This window comes from Manacus vitellinus, unplaced genomic scaffold (assembly GCF_001715985.3).
Source record: "Manacus vitellinus isolate BGI_N305 unplaced genomic scaffold, ASM171598v3 scaffold_56_pilon, whole genome shotgun sequence".
Taxonomy (NCBI): Eukaryota; Metazoa; Chordata; class Aves; order Passeriformes; family Pipridae; genus Manacus; species Manacus vitellinus.
Genome location: NW_021940660.1, coordinates 2,349,423 through 2,370,347, shown reverse-complemented (window position 1 = coordinate 2,370,347; position 20,925 = coordinate 2,349,423). Strand labels below are relative to the sequence as shown.

General features: G+C 38.2%; 1 protein-coding gene across 1 annotated transcript in view; it reads left to right on the top strand.

The window, feature by feature from the left end:
• PALMD (palmdelphin) overlaps positions 1 to 18,915 on the top strand; it is a 49,659-nt gene extending 30,744 nt beyond the window's left edge. The window contains exons 4-9 of the mRNA XM_008922239.3: positions 3,433 to 3,563; positions 10,191 to 10,305; positions 11,203 to 11,236; positions 11,333 to 11,443; positions 12,145 to 13,239; positions 17,324 to 18,915. Coding sequence (XP_008920487.2) covers positions 3,433 to 3,563; positions 10,191 to 10,305; positions 11,203 to 11,236; positions 11,333 to 11,443; positions 12,145 to 13,239; positions 17,324 to 17,367 — 1,530 coding nt within the window. The 3' untranslated portion in view covers positions 17,368 to 18,915. The remainder of the gene's footprint in view (positions 1 to 3,432; positions 3,564 to 10,190; positions 10,306 to 11,202; positions 11,237 to 11,332; positions 11,444 to 12,144; positions 13,240 to 17,323) is intronic.
• The last annotated feature ends 2,010 nt before the right edge of the window (positions 18,916 to 20,925 follow it).

Below are 20,925 nucleotides of genomic sequence, written 5' to 3'. Positions count from 1 at the left end.
ACTGTGTAACATCTTATTTAAAAGGAAGAGGAATATCTTTTCCAAGTCCTGTAACTATTGAGCAGCAAACATGTGACTATCTTCACCTTAGTACATGGTTACATGGAGTACTGAAAGTTATGTTTCAAGTTTCCACGTCTATAAATTCAGAATGACTCTTTTGCCCTTCTTTATAGAAGGATAAACTGATCTGTTCTAGACAACCAGCTAATCCTCACTGCCACTGTGTGCAGACAGAGCCTTAGGGCAGTTTCCTTACAGATTTAGTACATTTGTAGACAAAATTAATAGGTATAATGGAGCTTTAAAAGTTAAGAAAGCAAAAACCCACCTTGCACTTATTCTGAGGAAGTTTTATGGAGTTTTTACAGAGGCTAAAATGCTCCTGGAAAAATGCTACCAAAATAGTTTTCCTCTGGAAGAGAACAGAGAATATGATTCCTTTACCTGTCCCAAGAAAAATCATTCAGTAGAGTTTTTAAATGAAAATCAGTGGTATTGCATAAACAAAGTGAATCACAGATCTATAGAGAAAATTATTCACTTGGCAAAGAAGGATCAAGCATACATTTAAATATGTATATATATGTATAAGGTGTATAAACACATACATATCACTAGCTATTTGGAACACCCAAAATGTAATTTACTTTTTACAACTAAATAATAAGACAGGTACCCAATATCAAATGCAACATTACTGCTGAACATCCTCTGCTTGATGCCCTAGAGGTTTTGTCCTTTAATGAACATTTATGCTTCAGACTAATCTAGGTATTTCAGTGGAGTAAAACAACGAAAGGATCTAGTACATAAATTGCTTTAAAACATATTTAGACTTTTAAAACATTAGGACACTCTGGTAAATTTTATAGAAGAATCATTTCCCTAGTGACTGATTTCACTCATTTACACTCTTACCAATTGTTCACAGTGAAATCTAGAGCTCTATGACCTACTGAACATAACTCACACCTGTCCCCTAGGTTAGTAAATCTCACTGTCATATGGATGTTCCTGTTAGCTGGATATCACTGTCCTGTTCCTCATTTTGTCCTTCATTCCTATTTATAACCCTTAGCAACAGGTTTATTAAAAGGCTGTTGTTTTGTCTGGGGGGAGGGGTTGGAGCTTTTTTTTTAGTGTTTTTGTTTGTTGTGTTTTTTTTAAAAAAAAAACAAACAACTTCCTTTTTGTAAGTAGGAATCTCTGTCCTGCCTTCCCAATGACTCTGTTTGCTATCCCCAAGCAAACTTCTTACTAGAAAGACGGGGATGAGGCATCATAACAGATCTTAGTTACCTGGTAGAATTATAATGGAGAAGAAATATATACCCCTTACATGTGCACTTCTGCCACATGAGGTAGAGGGCATTCAAGCAAATACATCTGTGTGGATAGGGCTGCACAGAACTGCAAGGGGCAATGGGGGCTGCTAGTGAGGGTACGGGGCAAATTTCATCAAGTAATTCTAGATGCACCAGCAACTAATTCTTCCTTCTACCTGGAATCCTTCTCACTGAGGCAAAAAGAGAAAGGACCAGACAGAGTTGCTTGAAATGCAGTCAACACTGATTTGCATGTACTTTCCATGGGCTTTTATAGTTTAGCTTATTAAGTTTCTGGCTTCTGACAATGCCTGAACTCCATCAGTGCTCCCCTGTAGGTGCTAGTCACACACTTTCTTGTTCCAGCAGTTAACAGTGTTGAACTACATTTTCTGTGAAAAACTGAAAACGACTTAGGCCTTCCCAAAAATGCCACAAGGTGAACTGCCACAGCCCTGTGAGAGCAAGACCCACAACCTCAAAACGCCCTTGCCTTCCAATGAAGGATGAATCTTCCAGTGCTAGTCCAGCCTTGTTAAGAACTACAGTGGAGTCGTACCTGGAGCACACATCGTAAATTATTCACAGAATTTGCAGAATATTGTCACGCTACTCCCAATGTGACCATGAACTACAAAAATAAAATTATTCCTTTCATTTAAGTGGTCAGCACTTCAGCCATTCCCAGAGTCTTACCACATCACAATGTATAAGTATCCCTTTCCCTTAACATACTGAGCCTAATGCAAAATGAAAGTGCTTTTATGTCAGTGCTATAACACATGCATGACCCAGTACTGAGATAGAGACATTTTGCCATGGAAGGAAATGCCAGACAGCAGAAAGAACCTGGCAGCCCTAAAGCAGCTACCCCTGCACTCGTTGGTGCCACTGCCTGGATGGAGCAGACTTGAAAACATCTTTTATTCAAAGGCTGTTTCCAAATACACAATGTGTCATTCTTTTAAAAATGGCTAATTAAATGAAAAAGGTTACATGGCATTCAGTTGGGAGCAGCAGCAAACTACTCTAGAAAAATGCAAAAATAACACTATTGTATTATGCTTGTATTTGGGGAGTTTGTTTTCTTGGGCCTAACCCTATACATACACAAAGCTTTTGTTGATTTCAACAGATGTTATCAGTTTCTGAGGTCTACAGTAGCAGCCCTGCTGTAAATCTCACAAGGAACTATAGATTTATTTTTGGAGATAGCAATGCTAGACTAATTCAGTTCCATCCAGGATCAAAATCTCACTTTCTAGGAGCCCTACTTATCATTAAAATCTAAATAGCTAAATTGAAAGGGAATTAATAACTATGTTCCCTCCAGCTTGAGAACACAGTATTTTGTGGTCAATAGGAGTTGTGCCAACATCTACCAGACCACATAGAACTATTCTATTAAAATCTGCATTTATTTAATTAGAGCCTAAGACACAACTACTAACAAGTGCTGCCAAGTGATTCTACAGAGAGAGTCAAGGCTCAGGATTGTCTGGAGTAGCCCTTATTTCCCACAGATTTCCTAGGATCCAGTGTTGAGAGAGAGAAAGAAAGAGAGAGAATACTGTCCTGAGGGACTAAGGCAACTGTAAACATTGCTCTTACATCCCACAGGTAAAAAAACAAATAAAAAAAAAAGCACCACAAAGTGCTACAGACTTCCCAACAAGCCTGTTCCAGACAGACTTTCTATGACATCATACATGTCACACATCAAACAACTGCAAAACTGCTTTTAAATGCAACCAGATCCAACATACCTGTTCCTCTGCCAACTGAACCCCAGTAATAACCTCATGTAAAGTACACAATAAACAGAAAAGAGTAGGAAGCAACAGTTTAAGTGACTCAACACAGGATGCAGGCAGGGATTCCAACAGCCACTGCAAGCAGCACTGAGGTTAATGCAGCCTTCTTTACCAGAGCTGGCACAGCTCTGCCTCAAAGCAGCAGTAGTCAAAATTCAATTTAATCAGGTTGTCTTATGCCAAATAGAGCACAAGACTGTGGATTGGGTCTCTGGCATCAAGACAAATACAGTAAATGGTTGAATACCCTAACTTTAGGGTTCGCTTACTTGTCTGTTTTTCCCCTCCAGAAAAAGGCCTTGCGAGAAAAATGGCTCTTGGATGGCCTAAGTTCTATGACTCCAAAAGAGCAAGAAGAAATGCAAAAGCAGAATCAGGAGGACCAACAACGGACTCATGAGTTGGAACAAGACATTTTCAGGTAGGGTAGTACCCCTGCCCTTGGGTCTGGGTTAAAATGGTCTCTTCTGAAGAGTCCCTTATTTTGTAAAGGATTAAAACTTCAGCAAGGGCTAAACATATCCAGTTTACACAGAGTAAAGCAAACTTTGTTATGTTTTCTAGACAGCTAAAATTATAGAATACACAATGCAAGCTTCCATACTGTGAATTTTATCAACAGTACAATAAATATATTGCAGAGTATTTGTTTCTCTAATTCCAGATATCCCTTCCATGCTGTATTCAATAGACATAAGCCACAATATATGGGTTTTGCTCTGAGATAGCAATTGTTGAATCAGAACTTAAAAACAACAGTAGATAGATTTAAAAATTCATCAATTTTACTAGGTCCTGCACAGCCTTTAGTACCTGGCTTTCACCATAACACAGCACTTCACAACAGCACAGGCTGCTTAGCCCCAGTAATATCACTTGCTTTATTTTCACTTTTCATGCTGTTTTGTATTCAGTTTATTCCCAGAAGCCTGCTACAGCAAAGGTCTTTTCCTACCTTTCATTAGAGATGTTCCTACAAATCTCATTGCCCAGTGCCTCCCTATCCCATAGGGCTAACATTAAACTGCAAAGTCTCACAAATGACTCCTTTATTTACTAGGAACATGATTCTAGTTTGATTGATAACCACAGTTGTAGAGTCTTTTGGTACTGTTTTTGCAGTAATTGTCCTGAATTTGTCATCAGCTCAGTGGCTTTAATTTTTATTGACTTAGATATCAAAACTGAACACATATAGTGGGTTTTATTTTTCTGAATATAGCCATTAAAACTTTTTTTAAGATTACTAGAACTTATCACTATTACAAATAGTGAAACAGTAATTCAATCAGAGTTTCAAACCTGAAAAACACCTTTAATTAATGTATGAAAATTAGCATCAAAGGAATATTCCCTCTGCTTGAGACCTATAGACCCAAAACTTAACAAGTGGTTATAAGTTTTAAAGATTAGCTTTCAAAAAAGATGCCCATAGGAATTTGAAAGATTTTTAAATATATTTGTGCTTTAAGGAAGGAGAAATCAAAGAGCCAAACCCATCATTGGTCCCCAGTTGCTTTCTTAAACAGGGAATTGTGTGTGTGTGTGTTTGTTGAGGTTTTCTGTTTGTTTTGTTAGTATTGGTGGGTTTTTAATTTCTATTTTTGTGCCTGCTTTTAGCAGAAATGTAGGTAGGTATGAATCCTTTTCCTGCATAGTTCCAAATTCAGCTAATTACAAGCACAAGCAATGTTTGTATATCTAGGTGGCTGATCATGTGACCATAAACCAGCAATTTAAATGCTAAGGAAAATTAAGTAAGTTTACTTGCAACTGTAAGCACTGCAGTGGAAAAAAACTCCAATAAATGTTTGCTTGCAGTTGCTGGGCATTCTCCTCTTATTAAAAACATTCTTCTTTTCCCAAGAATATAAGGCTATTTGTTTTATTACGCTTGTTCTTTAATAAAACCTGTGAATGATTATTCTTATTTTTTTTATATGCTGCTCTTTCACAGCAATTAATTTTTTCATGGCAAACTAAGCATTTTCACAGCTATTTGTTAATACCAGTGTTACCAACCAACTTTCCCTTTCTCTGACCCTTTCCTGGGAAGTTCAAAGAAATTGCTTCCTCCTTAAAATTATTCCTTTTTCTTAACATAGATATGAAATGATGATTAAGTGACAAGGACAGTATAACACCAAATGACATGCTGTCTTCACTCTAACACAAGTATAACACATCCTAGAAAAGAAAATCAATACAGAAATGCTCCCTATTACATTCCTGAGCCACTCTGGTTTTAATTCACCATTGGTGAAGTTCTAAAGACACTTTAGATGTTTGTAAGGCCTTGATATCAAAAGAAATATTTTCATTACTGATATATTTACTTTCCTTAGAAAACAATATATACACACCTTAGCCTTTGGCAGCTTTTATCTTCACAATACACAGAGGACTCGGACAAGGACATTTGATTTTACAGATGGAGAATGGAAGCAGAAGAGCATACCTGGAGTTGTGTGGGAACTTTCCTCTGAATTAGGAATTTACACAGGTTTACTCACATCAAGCATTTTCTGCTATAAATATTTCCTACCATTCCTCAACAGCTGTCTAACAAAGGCCTCTAGAAAAACATCCATGTTGCCTTCCAAATAGCATTACATTTTGCTTATACATACCCAGGACAGTTTCAAACCAGCCAGTAGCAATACAGAAACCTAGTAATACAGAGTTCAGTGTGAACAAAGTCCACTAAAAAAAACCATAAAATATGCACTATTCAGTACTTGCACAGGGCCTTTGCTATGCCATAGATATCACCCAAGCAAACAAAAGCTTGCTTGACCTTTGACCTATCCTGTAAATCAAAGATTGCTGACCTGATCATGTTGACCTGTTATACAGTAAAAGTAACAAATTTTGAGAGGCTCAGTAAAATTTTTTCTTTTAAGCATCTGACAATTGAAATTCCCTTGATTCAGATACATTCTGTCTCCTGTGACATACAACCCCCACATGGGTTTTATCTTCAGTTAAAAAAAATCTGAATCACTTTAAAGACTTTTTGAATACCCAATTCAGTCTTTGTTTCTTTCTGCTGAGAGGACAATTGCAATTGCAGAGAGATTTACAGTAGTGTCACGATCCTTCCCATCACCCTCCTAAACGGGACCTCTGTTTTGAAACACACTTTACTCCAGTGTCAAGTTGAGCTAGTGTATGTCTGCTAATCAGTTCAGATTTGAGTATTTTTTGATAAAAGGGAGAGTTCCATTCCCTGTAACAGTGACAAAACAGTGAACAGCAAGTGTCCTGAACTACTTTGCAGACAAATGGCTGAATGCTTTGGTTGCAGACAAAAAAAAAATTGCATTTACATTATTAGTTCTATTAACCCTCTTTACATGTTAGAAGCTTCAGTGAGCAAGTGAACACATCCTGATCAGGGTACAAGCTGAGTGAAGAACTAGGAGTCCTGTTTTCTTGTTTAATCTTCAGCTGGTAACATTCTTGATGGAATTAGTTGCTAAACAACATACTTAAAAATGCAAAACAACTAAAGTTTATTCAATTGTTTGTAATGTGATACGTGAAGGCGGACTAAGGCTATACTCCAGAGCTGCAAAAGCATTTGACTCACCTCAGAACATGTGAAGACTTGCTTAACTGCCTTTTCCTCTTAGTCAGGAATTCTTCAGGGTGGTATCCTCCTATCTGCTTTTCATTCTTAAGCCCTTTTTTTTTCCTGGGGTGGCAGTGGTGCCAATCCCGGCAGATCAGCTGGTGGCCAGCAGCAGCCAAGAAAAATCCATAGATTTTCTTAATTCAGCTACTACTTTGGCAGAGAAATCTTCCATTTAGTGTCTTGGCTTCTAAGGTTTCCTCTTTCATCCACTTATTTTTCCCTCTCAGATAAGCACTACTCCAGAGAAAGAAAATATTCAAAGGATTGATTTAATACAGTAGCTATATCATACTTCCATTTCTTTACAAAAACCAGAAGCCCTGTCAAAAAATCATTTCTTAAATTGCTCATGTAGCTGCTACACCCTTTCAAGACAAATACAAACTGTGATACAACTTCATAAAGATATCATTGATTCAGAAGTTTCTATGTGAGAGCATATATAAACTTAAATACTTTTCTTGATCACCCAACTAAACATATGCAGTTTATAATCTTTGATTTATTTGCGGTTGTGTTTTCTCTCTCTCCCCACTTTCTCTCTTTTTAATATCTCCAAGATTTTTCCTCCTCTTCTTTCACCTGTGTGTCTTCAAGTGTTTCGAACCAAGAGTAAAATAAACTCAGTATAAGTTAATGATTTTTCAGTTCATTATGCTTATGTGCATTTTTCATTATTAATTTTCACATTATGATAAAATTTCAATCAAGTCTCATCTAAAAATACATTTCAATATATTAAATGAAGACTGTTCTGTAAGAAGTGCAGAAATATGGTACACAGTCATTACATTATTTTATGGCTGTCCAAGTATATTCATCCCCCTCATTATACAATTTTTAAGTTTTCGCACTATAATCAGTACCTTTGATCAGGGTTCTAAGGCCATCTTGCAGAGCTCAGGTCTGAAGTGTTGGTAGCTTTTACTTTTTTTTTTTTAGCTTTTACTTTCATCCTGAATTTTTATTCACATCTCAATTCCAAGATCTGTGATACCAAAAAAGATGTTTTCATTAACAGATGAAAGTCCATGTAGTACTCTATTAGTGTAGCTCTACTTATCTGAGTTTAAATGGGGCAAGAGTCATAATATTAATTCAGATTCCTCAAACAGTCACACAGAAGGAAACAAATAATGCCTATCTGCTGGCCTGCATTCAGCTCTTCCAGTCTGCTTACTTTAAAAGGGATGACAGACTTTTATTATTAATGTTGAGTGTGGTGTAATATTGTGAATCCTGGCACATAGTAAAGAATAAGTCAAAATACAACACATTTTTTTCCCGTCAGGGTTATAGGCCAATATTTCTATTACCCTATTTGTAACTGTGTCTCAGATCATCTAATTGTAACTATTCTGACTGATCTCAGCAACTAGTGATACCAGTTGCAGCTAACTTAAGTCTACAGTCATCGATTTCTGACATGGATTCAAAAGCAAGGGAAGGCATGTTTCACTCAAATGTGGAAGGTTTTGAAATTTTCTTTTTATTTCTTTAAGGTTTTTTTCTTAATCATTGCACTCAGCTTTAACATGTAAGAAACATACAATATAGACTTATGAATCTGTGATAGCTTTTAACCAATACAAGCCTACAGCAAGTGTCAGTGGCCCAAAAGAAATTCTGACTGCTGAGCCTCAATCTTCCTTTTACATAACAATAATTAGCCTAGCAACCAAGATTAAACTGGCAAAATAGTTCTGGTTTACACTGCTAAAATCTGACAGAGAATATCCAGATTGTATATTTGATATCCCTAAGAGGTAGGCTTATAGCTCTCAGACTAGACCTGGGTACAAACAAGGCTCCTCCTCTAACAAAAAGCCTCTCAAAAAATCGTTCCTTAGTGTTGGAAATCTCACTCAACTGCAATCTTAGAAAGGGAATGCTATTAGCATTTGATGCAAAATGTATCACACCTATGTGAACTACCCAGTTTTCTCTTGCCAATTCCCTTGTGAGGATATTGCTTGAGTTAACAGTGCAAACATGACCCTTCCCAGCTGCCTATCCGAGGTGTACTGTACCAGTGTGCATTACATGGTTGCCATGCTGCTGAAAAGAAATGCTCCACAGAAATGTGATTCCAGCAGTTTTCCCAGAGAAATAAGAACACAAAATGCCAATGAGTGACTAAGGACACATGAATGTCAGTAAAAGCCTTAGTTCACAGTGCCAAAGAGAAGCCCTTAAAACTTTCTAGTGCTTTTAAATCTGTGGCTACACAAGCTCTGGACTAGACTATTATGAATGCTACAAATAACATCACATGAGCATATCTTGCATTTTTAATCAAGATTCTTCCCCTGAAGAATCAACCTTCAGGCTGTCAGTCAAGCACTGTAACACCTATTTTATCAAAGCAAAGAATTTTGTAATTCCAGAACCCACATTCACACATGTAGAACTGTGGAAAACTATCTTAGCATCTTGGATCTGAACACAGACAGACACACCCTCAGAAAGCCCCTGCATGATCCTGAGTGTTTGCAAGGTCTTCATTCTCAATCCCATACAGACTGGAAAACAATAGTTTAGTCTTTTGAGCAGGTTTCTTCCATTTCAAAATTCACACCATTATGAAGTTATTACTTCTTAAAAGTAGTGTGAAAGCACATTGCTGTTATTATTTATAGCTGTATTAATTTTCATAATAGAAAGTTAGTTAAGAGTAGTTTTATCTACATGTACTTGCAAATACCATTATTATTTTACCAAAACATGATATCTGTTCTACATCCCAGAAATACACGTGCAATTTGATTTCCATTGATAGACATGGTTCTCCTGAAATTGTAGCTTCTAATTATAGACTGACTGGAACTTTTCTCAGGGGGGGATCCTCCAGAATATGGTTTGGCTCCAAAAAATAAAATACTATGAGGTGATATACTGTAGCCCTTTAAGTACTACTGGGTACAAGAACATTCTCCTGACTCTCTTTTGCAACAAAAGAATTTGCTTCTTTTCATAATCTGTACCAGTATACATGCCAAAATCATAACTCCAGTGTCCGTATACTAGATTCCTACATCTTAGTTACAACAGAAAAATCACATTTCTTGAGACAATGTAGAAAATTTGCTTAGAAATGAAGAAATCATGTGCAGGGCCTATATTCCTTATCTATTCCTTCCCTAAACAAGATAATTGCAGTCACTGTTTTCAAAGTAGGCTCAGAAGTAATCTATGGCAGGTTTTGTTTGTTGTTTTGTTGGGGTTTTTTAATGAAAATACTATTTCACACTTATTTCCGAATGCATGTGAAATTGTAAGCTGACGTCATATTAGAGCAAAATTTTTCAGGGTAAGTAAAGCCAGCTTTACTGATGTCCATATTCACAATGTATCAACTCTGCAGTGGCTGTTCTCTGTTTGGTATTAAATCAAATGCAATTGTGATTGCAGACTGGAGAAGGAAATTGAGGCTCTGGAAAGACAGGAAATGGAAGTCTCAGCTAAGGAAGAAGCGATCTTAAAGAAACTGAAGTCTGTTGAGAAAACGACAGAAGACATAATAAAGGTTAGTTCCAAATTATTCCAGAAATAGAGTTTATTACTCACTCATCATCATAACCGGGGAAAGGGGAACTAGCTGGATCCCATGAGTGGTCATAAGCTTTTGTCTAAAATGACAGCAGTCACAAGAGGGGCCAAGATATTCTGTTGTTTAAGTGCCCAGATGTCTCAATTTGCTTGTTTACAGGGGTGGGGAAGCAATTCCTATCATTACTCATCTATAGCACATTGCCAAAAAATAGCACTGCCACTGACACCAACCAGCAACTTTGCATCTCGGCCACAGACAGACATAACAGGTACAGACTAAGTACAGACACAGGTGTTTTCATACTCCTTCAGGTGATGTGCCCAGCTAAACTGCATCATGCTTTCCCCTAAGCCCCTGAGAGGTTGTGATGAGACAAAACTTAATGCTATTAGTCATGAGTCTTTGTCAAAAGATCATTTTAGTATTTTAAAATCATCCTAAATCATCTCAAAAAAATATAGTGATGAAACTAAACTTCAGTTCTCCAGTTGTTCTTGTATACACACATATACACACACTCTCTAAAGATACTCAGGGAGATAAGTAAAACTGGAAGGCCAAAGTGTAACCTTTGAAAAATCTTTGAAGCCAACCAGGTTGAGCCACAGTGGGAGGCTAAGTTACTGTTTAACACTTCATAATATTTTGTCCTTCCCTGTGTGACCTGGACTCATATTGGCAAAAAAGACCACAGAAATTTCACTTTCTCCCTTGCCATGCTCCAACTGAGCATGTTTCACTTTTAGCCCCTTCTCTGTATGAAGCTGTGCACTCAAAAGGGTAAAACTATCAGGGAAGCCTAAGCACTGTCTAATTACACCTTAAAACTAATTATCGCATTTATTTTTAACGGTTCTCTTTCCCACCTAGTCTGTGAAGACTGAAAAAGCAGGATTTGAAAAAGGTACGTTTAGTTAAAAGAATATTTTTTCAAAGGTTCTTGCAGAAGTCAGTTAAAACATACTAATGCTATATGGATCTGTGGATGTTCTTTACTCAGAGTCAGCAGACTACATCTATGCCAGCATACCTGACCTTCCCAAGCACTTCAGGCCTTCTGCACTGAGAAGTACAGCACATGCTGCCACTGATGATGAAGAAAAGAGAAAAGGTACTGCCTACTAGTAACTAGGTGTCAATATGTGCAAAAACTTCTTGAATCTAATACACCTTAAGCAAAGAGTAAACATTACAGATATGAGACACTGCTGTTCTCATTTAAGCTGTGTTACCGGTTAGGTCATCAAAACTGAGAGGTGAGACACAGATATGTGCCACTGAGAGTAAGTCTTTTCACCACTGACCCTTCTTTCCAGCACTTCATTCCTTTGCCTGGCCAAATTTTAAGTGCATCTTCCCTTCATATCATACATTTCACATTTTCTACCCACACTTACAGCTGTTGGGCAGCCAGCAGGAGCCTGGTTATTTCCCAACTACCACAAAAGCCTCCTAAGCTTCAGAGTGCCCAAGACTCTTTAGCATCACAGCACATTGATCCCTTTCAGCTGTTATTGCTCAGCACAACACCAGGGGCAAGGTTAAATCTGGATTTCTCAGTCTATCATGTAATGAAAACTGGCTCCTCAGCAGTTGATTTTTCCTCACAGAGTTAGATCCAAATGAAAGTATTTTTTTTCCAGAGGATGATAGGGGACATTCAGAATGAGAATCCAATATACTGGTTGTGGATGTGATAATATCAAGTATTTGATAATTCATTCCAATAGTCATTCTCTATCACTGTCAGAACTCTTCTATATTTCTTGTAGCTGCTGCATTATCAGTTTCAGCACTTGTTTCTTTCAACAGCATTGTTTGCCATGGAAATTAAAGTTGAAAAAGACATGAAGACAGGAGAAAACACAGTGTTATCAACAATACCTCTTCCATCAAAGGAGTTTAAAGAGACAGGAATTAAAGTCTACGATGATGGTAGGAAGTCAGTCTATGCTGTGTCTTCAAATGGCAGCACAACACAAAATGGCATGGATGAACTTGCTCCTGTTGAAGTGGAGGACCTGCTACGGCAGGCAACTGAAAAAAATTCCCAGTCTCCCACAGAGTATCATGAGCCTGTGTTTGCGAACAAATTTTGCAGGCCAGTTACTCCTCAGAAAGACAAATTAGTCCCTGGACCAAAATGGGAAGGCACTGACAGAAGAGAGATGAACGGATTCAGCAATCAGACAGAACTCCCCTCCAAAACAGAGCCCTTTATGCAACAAAATAAAGAGAATGGGCTTGATCTGCCAAAGGTAATACAGCCAAAGTCTCCCTCTCCAGTAATTTCCCATTCAGAGAAGAAAGTGCACACTGATACTGAGAACAGGATGATTCATAATGAAGAAAGAAAAGCTGGACATGAGGAATTAAAACCTTACCAGAACATAAGAGAAAGAAATAATGAGACAAGGCTTTTAAGTCCCCGCCATCTTAGTGAAACATCCCCTGCACCTCAGGAGGAGGAAGATGTTCGATACAACATTGTCCAAGCTGTGCCATGTTATGTGGACGATTCTGAGCCAGTAACAATGGTTTTCATGGGTTATCAGCGCATTGATGATGACGATGCAGAAGCAGACCAAAAGCTGTCACGATATGATGGGGTTATCCGTGCAGAATTGGTTATCATTGATGATGATGATGAAGATGACAGCAAATCTGAGAAACCAGCATATCATCCCATAGGCCACTACAGTCAGGTTTATCAGCCACCAGGCAGGAAAATCACAGAAGCCCCACAGACAAACCCTGTGAGCAGTCTGGGCACAAGCCTGAACAAGGTACCCCACAAAAATTCCATCTCCCTACAAGAACAAGAGGAATGCTTAAGCTCGCCAACACACCATGCTCGTCTTCATGGCCAGGTGCCTGGAGACGGTACAGAAGATCCCTCACTAACAGGTAACAGAAAAGGAAAATCATGTCACTGCTGTTTGCTCATGTAGCAAACTGATATTGCTCTTATCTGCTGGCAACTGTTTCACTTAGTATATTATTTGGATTGTTTCACAGACTAATATGCTACTAATAATCATTTCTTTGCTCTTATTTGTTAAGAAATGCCAATCTACATTTTGGAACTCTTGAATTATTTTGTCTTTAGTAATGCACTAGCTACCATACCAAAATTTGGAAAATAAAGTATCTCAGAAAAGCCATTTCTGTAACCTTCCAAGATTAAAAGTGGTTCTCTTTAAAGTTCCATTAATGCTACCTCAATTAGCAGAATTCATTCTCATTTCTACCAGGTAACTAACATCATTGCTACTTATCGCTTCCTCCTCACTGGAATGTTTCCGTGCCTGTCTGCATCCCAACTACTTCCTAGATCATCCAAATTGCTCTTTAAATCAGAAAGACAGCTTAATAACCAGCTTTACCTTGTATTTTTCCAAAATCAGCATTGCCAACATTGTCTTGACAGTGTTTATGCAAATTTTAACCTTTTTTCATTAACCTGAGTTCGATATTTTTATAACTTCATAAAGAGAATGAAACAGTTTTCATCACTACATGTGGTTAGTCCAATATCCATAGTATTATTTTTGAATACTTTTTATATTCTATTAATACAAAAGATATCTATTTCTTTCTATAAAGTTTTTATTATAAAAGTTAAAAGAGCAATAGCAAAAACTTCCAGAATCATGGAAAGCTCTTCTTATTATTAAACTGCATTTAAGTATACTTACAGAGCAGTAGATTTCAGACAGTAGTTACATCCCACATCAAGGAAAGAAAGAATACTGTGCTTGAATTACGGGAAGATCAGGGATCTTGATCCCACATGCTCTCCCTCCAGACTATATTTCTGCAATTTGGCAACAGAGGTGTAAGGTTGGGCCCTGCCTAAAGCTGTATTAACAGCCCAGCAATTCTTTACACTACAGGTGAAGCCAAGAGAGAGGGTGATCATTGGATCATGTGAGGAGTTTTGAGTATTTTTGCATCAGTAGGCACTGATTGTTCAGTAAACAATGCTCTCAGCTTATCGAAGTATCAACCTCATGGAGTCACATACTCAACAGCTTGAAATACTCCAGCAGTGCTGCCCAGCCTTTCTGATCAATAAGGTCACTGCACCTTTTTATCACTTGATAGACCTTTCCTTCTCTCAAGCACCAATCCTGCCATCTGCATATTTCCCTGTATTCTCCCGTACCAAGGGCTGCTGCCAGCAGCTCTTATGCCAGCAAGTGAAGCCAGTACAGGCAAGATAAACCCCTCCAGCAGCTGCTCCAGCCCATTATAATTTGGGGATAGCATATATATATATAGGCAGACAGAGAAGTGACCCACCAGCAGGTTGCTACTGAACCATTTTTTCATCCCACAGCCTGCTGAGTGGGTGCTCCTGAACAGACCCTGAGAAAGAATTTTTCAAGTAGTAACCATAAAATCGCAGTACCATTCAGGTGGGCCATATACAGACCATGAGATGTTAGTTGAACACCTCTATCTGTAGCCATCTCTGCTTATTTTTGTCTCCCAAGAGAAGCATCTGAAACTTCTACATTTTGCCCTGCCACTTGAACACTTCCCAAACAATCTGGGTTCTCTTTTGAGGTTAATGGAAAACCAACACTGACTTTCAGGAAAAGGGGCTAAGTGTAAATCCAGCAAAGACATTTGATAATCTTATGTAAATTTGTATTGGGTCTCATTCATTTTCTTATAACTATTTCAACCACCAATAAGAAAGTAGCCAATTAGGAAAAAATTATCCCAACTAAATTAAAAGCAGTTGGGCAACTGCCTCAAAAATTCTCCCAGTCAGCACTGCCTCCAAGAGAGTGTCTTAATGCCTAGTACAATTTGGAACTAGGCCATTTTCTTCTTTACCCCTCCACCTTTTTATTGCCACTCCCTAGGACATTTTTGATCAGAGGAAAAAGCCAGGAAGTGACTCAATTTTTCCCAAGCAGTCCCATAATCCTACTGAGACTTCTAAAAGGGAAACAAAACCAGGAAAGCCTCTCAGTCTAAAACAATGTATTACACAGAGCTGTTTCTTAGAGAAATGAATTGTTTTCAAAGCTGATGTCCAGCCTAGCAGGTTTACCCTAAACATCACCAGTGAAAAGAGATGTCAAAATTATTTTTGGTAACTCATCACTTGTTACTAAAACAACGAACTGTACAACAGAAAAAAAAATCCTCTCTGAAATTAGAGCTTTGGGAGGCAAATGCAGCATTTAAGCATCAAACAAGCACTGAGAACTCTCTGAAAGAGAATGGAAAGCAAGGAAGCACAGGACACACAAGGAAGATGGTCCCTTATGTAACAATCTTGCTTTGGGAAAGAAATGCACCTTTAGAGCAAGTTACTGAAAACATTAGGGATGGCCAAGGACAACTAGGAGGTAGAGAAATTGTTCCATGTGCCAATCTGTATAGAGAAATATCAGACTAAATCAGGAGCTTTTGGCATGCCCCCAAACTTACAAAGATGTAGGACATACCTCTTTCCATATAGGAACAATTTTCCTTTCACCCTAAGCTTGGTGGGGGACCAATATCTCAAAGTATGTGCCCTCAGAAAAACCATACAGAGAGAAGGATGACAATGCTATAATTAGGACACCAGTGTTTTGCATTAGTAGAGCTTATTTTCTTCTTTAAATTTCAGGCAAATTAATTCAAGTGCAAATGTTTTGAAGATTCAATACTCATTAGGGAAATAAAGAGTCCTTGGGGGGAACAAAGGCTAGACAGAGCAAAATGAATAAGGAAATGGAAAACAAAAGCTGAATAAGCAGCAAAACCTACTGACAGTGTGGAACAGGCTCTCATGGGCACAAAGGCCCAAGGCTTTTGGCAGTCTAGATGAGCTATTCTGTTTCCTTACCACTGGAACCTTTGCAACCTTCAAACAACACAATGGAGACAGCTCCATTTGCATTGAAGAAAGTAACATACAAAAATCCTTTTTAATGAAGACTCATGCATGCCATCTGTGCCTGTAATATATAGAGTAAGACAAAAACAGACCAGGACCAGGACTTGAATCCCTTAGAATTCCTCAGCCTGCAAGCAGTACACAGTCTTACAGGGCCTTTGTAAGAGCTAAGGTTAACATCACTGGCCCTATGATATAAAGTTACACTCAGTTGCTTCTATGATTTGCAACAACTTCAGCATTCAAAACATAACTCAAGCTGGACATTTGCTGACATGTATAAATCAAGCAAACAGCTGCTTTGACCCCCTGTCTCAGTACAGAGACATATGCAGGATGAAGGAACGAGACAGGCTATTTTGGGTGACTCTTCAAACTAACAGGTCAGAGGACTGGAGATTATTCCCACTGCATTCTCAGCTCAACTGTGTGCTGGGGGGGAGGTTCTTACATATCAAACAACAGCATTATATTGCTGTTCTAAAAATAACCTTAAATCATTTGCCCTGCACTGTCACTTTCAAATTAACCCACATTATACCCAGCTGCAGGCAGTAGCCATGCTAATGTTTATACAGATACTGTTACTCCATCAGATGAAATCAGGAATATGACTAACCTCCACTCTGACTCAACACCAGGAGAAAAGACAAATTTTCTATGAACATCAAGAGAAAAGGAAAAAGCTTCCAAACAGTTACAGCTCCCACTGAGGAGTTTAGTTTAAACAAAGAGTTTGTTTAATTATTCATGCATCCTTTTAATCTGTCAGCATTCAGCCAAGGACAATACCATTTGTGTTCAATGTGTTAGTGAAGGTAACAGACAAACAGAAGATAGCTGCACTAATTTTCAAATAGCGATAATGGAGTAATTGCTTAATATACTTGCTTTATTGCAAAATTACCAGAACTAACACCTTCTACTGATTTCTTTCTATAACACTAAAACAATGCTTATTCTGCTGGATTAACCACCGGAGGTATGTGTATTCTTCATTTTTCTAAACTGGGAGATTTTCTTCTTTTTCCTTCAGAAATAGAAAGAAAGTCTTAAAATGTAATGACTTTGGTTTTTCTTTTTCAGCTCTGAGGATGAGAATGGCAAAGCTGGGGAAAAAGGTGATTTAACAGCTGTAGTGACATGGAAGTAAAATTTATTACTCAAAGCAGAATAAAGCTAAGAAGACTTTCTTCCACATGCTTTTTCTGGATCATAATGCTTGTTTTGCCCTCTGTTTTATGGGCTATTTTGCCCTCTGCATAATCCAATGGACTTGAACAGACTTTCAGATTTGACCAACTGCCACATACACACAAATCACATCCTAGCTTTTGTTAAAAGTAGTGGGAAGTTACCTAAGGCCATAAATGCAGTGTGTATACAAGCATGAAGACGTGTGCATACCTGTTCCCACAATCAGGAATATGCTGTTGCTATATACACAGAGCAGATAAACACCCACTGCCATGGAACTTCATGGGACATTGCTTCACATCAAAATGTGCCGATCTATCCCATTTTAACCAAAAATGCCATCCCAGCATTTTCTTTTTAAAAGCATTGGTTAATAAAAAGCTAAACGTGAAAGAGAAGATCTGGAATAAATGTAAATATAAAAACTGCTTTCCAATCATGCTACCTTGGCTGAAATTTAAAGCATTCCTTTTTAAGTGACAGCAGAACAAACCAAAAATAGTTAAGTCAGCATATTTAAATATTTAGCCACCTTCTAGAGCTCCACAGTCCATTCACCCTCCTATGTTACATACAACAGTGTAGCCATCCTCAAACCTTGCTCCCTTCCCTGTGTCACATATGTGCTGCCCACTCACAACCCCATAGATCAATCCTGTATATAGTACTAAAACAGCCTGACCTTCTGAGCATAGTTTCACCTCCCAGCTTGCTCAGACAGTCCTGCTTTTCCAGGAAACTGGTTGCCAGACAGGCAGTGCCTGTTCATCAAAACAAACAAACAAACAGAAACCACAAAAAAGAAAACCAACCATAGTGTTTGGTATTCAGGTTTCAGTTGGCCGGGGAGCTAAAATTAAGCAAGCCTCCCATCAAAAATATAGTTGCCAATGGCTTGTCCTGCAGCCCCAACAGGTCTGTTATAGCTGCAGCCGCTGCTGGGCACAGCTCTCCAGCAAGGTCCAAGGTTGCCACCAAGGAACAAGTTAATTCTTTTCATAAGGGAGGAGCTAGGGGCCCTGGAAGCAGCCATAAGGTACAATCATAACTAGAAAAATCACATCCAGGGCAGATTTTTCCAGTACATAGTTTTTTTTGGGGGGGAAAGTGCCTCATAGCACACTACATACAGCCTTATATTCAAATCAGTACAATAGCTTTAATTTGCTAGGCCTTAGCCTGGTTTGAAACACTAAGCAGATAAAGCTCAGGTTGTGTTATTCTATCATAGCTGACTCAAGTTATGCACCAGCAAAAAACCACTAACTTTTTCACTGGTCTTCTTTTCAAAGCAGGAAACTGAAGCTACTACCTCATACTGAGGCATGATAGTAGTAATTGGCTGACTTGTAGCCTCTAAACACTTGGTGGCTCCCAGTCTGCAGATTGTAATAATCTCAAATTTTAAGACTTGTCAGAAATAGTTACCTGGAGAGTGAAATAGTAAATAAGAACAAATAAATTTAATTGTAGTACACTTCCTCTATGTCTATCCTGGGGTTTTTTTGTTGTTGTTGTTTTACAGTGGGTTTTTTTTCTTATGCTTCTTCTGTTATTTGCTGGTTGTGAGACCAGAGAGCTTCACCCTCAACCGAAGAGTTGGACTTGATGATCCTTGTGGGTCCCTTCCAACTCCGAGTATTCCAGTGATTTTGTGAACTCTTAACAGGATACACCAAAAAGTGAGAGAGTAGGAAAGCAATATGATTTAGTCATGATCAGTTTTTGTAACAGCAGCAGACAGCTATGCCTTCCCCCACAATCTGTGCTATTAAACTTAAAAGCTCTCAAAAAGAGAGCAAAAATGCAATGACCATCATAGTACTAGTCAAAGCAGTTCAAAGGAAAGCAGACTGAAAAGAGACTTCACAATAGGGAATTCATAGTAATCTGCAAGTGAAATTCACTACCAATACATGAAAAACAACGTAAGAGAAGCACATTCCAAAGAACTTGTCCTGTGCTGATTGTGCTGTGCCACTTCCTCGGGTATATGGAACAGTTCTTCCCTTTACACACAACCCTTAGAGAAGCTGGGATCAGATTGATGTGAGCAAAGAATTCAGACATACTAGCAGAATATCCCTGTTAACCATCCCTCTACTCACTTGGACTCTTCCTTCAGTCTGTACCAAACGTCTAAAATCACTGAGATATTAACTTCTGCATTGAAATACAGAATATTGCAGTTTTTCCTAAGTAACTGCCATTTATCTTAAGTTATTTGGAAAGGGATGTTCCCACACAGAGCACAATTTACATGCATGACAAAAGAAAACAGTCCATACTTGCTCAATCAAAAGCTTAAGCACAAGTATCAAGCAAACATCCATTCCAAAATGTCCATCCGTATGAGCTGACTTGAGTTTAAAGACTGGAGTTCCTTAATAAAGCTTGAGATTCTTCCCAATTAGTTCATTTAGGAATACTTTCTATTTTGGACAGCCTTTACACGTCTCAAGTTTAAAGAAAGCAAGTAAATGAAAAGCACTGTTATCTGAACAAGGGCGCCACACAGTGTTATAAACCGGGATGGAAAACACAAGGCAGGCGATCTCTCTCTAACCTTCCCTAGGTAAATGAAAAACATGGCCGTAATTACTCTGAACATAATTACTCCCCATCTTGTGATTTTTGACAAAACAGGAAACAATTTAGAGCTCAGTGTAAGGAGGAGAAACGAAGCATACCTTTTTCTGGCTCATTCTCCAGCCTGAAATGTCAACGAGCAAAAACTTACTCCAAGTAAAGCACAGCAGCAATGAATTCTATTGCACTTGAGCTTTGTGCATCAATTAATTTTCCTTCAAAGCATAGGCACGGAACATGATTTGTAGCTAAGCCAAGAGCAGAGGACAAGTATGTGGAGGCTGCACCTAACAACTCAATCAAAACAGTAAATTACTTGTTGTGAGACTGATCACAAATTTCTACTTGGCTGGGAGCGTTTGCCTGTCTAGAAGAAGCCAAACAGAAATATGCTAAGTTTAATTTGTCATCACAAGTTTGAGATGAAAAGACAACACTGAAACCTCAATCTCTTTTGGCAAAGAAGTTTTCTTGACCTCAGTGTGACTCTTTTAGGAAGCACAGCAATGGGAGTTTTCTTCTATGCAATATTGTATAATCCAAGGAAGAAACTAGTGTTTCTACAACACTAGTGTCTCTACACTAGTGTCTCTACAACAAGACTACCTGTCACCTCTTTTCCTACCAGTATCAAACACTTCCATGGACTTTTTTTTTTTTCAAAGGAGTATACCAGAAATTTTGGAAGTCACTAAATACAATGACATTTTCCTTCCTCTTATCAGTCATGCAGGAAAAGGGCAGAGGTGGTTATGTGAACAGACATTACATAAAATTAGCAAGTCTTTCAATCAATTAAGTTACAATACTGCACATAAGGGCTCGTGTAAGAAACTGCACAGTCTTACAAGCAATGGGAAGAAACAAGTTCTCCAGAGCAACTGACAAATTTGCCAATTGTG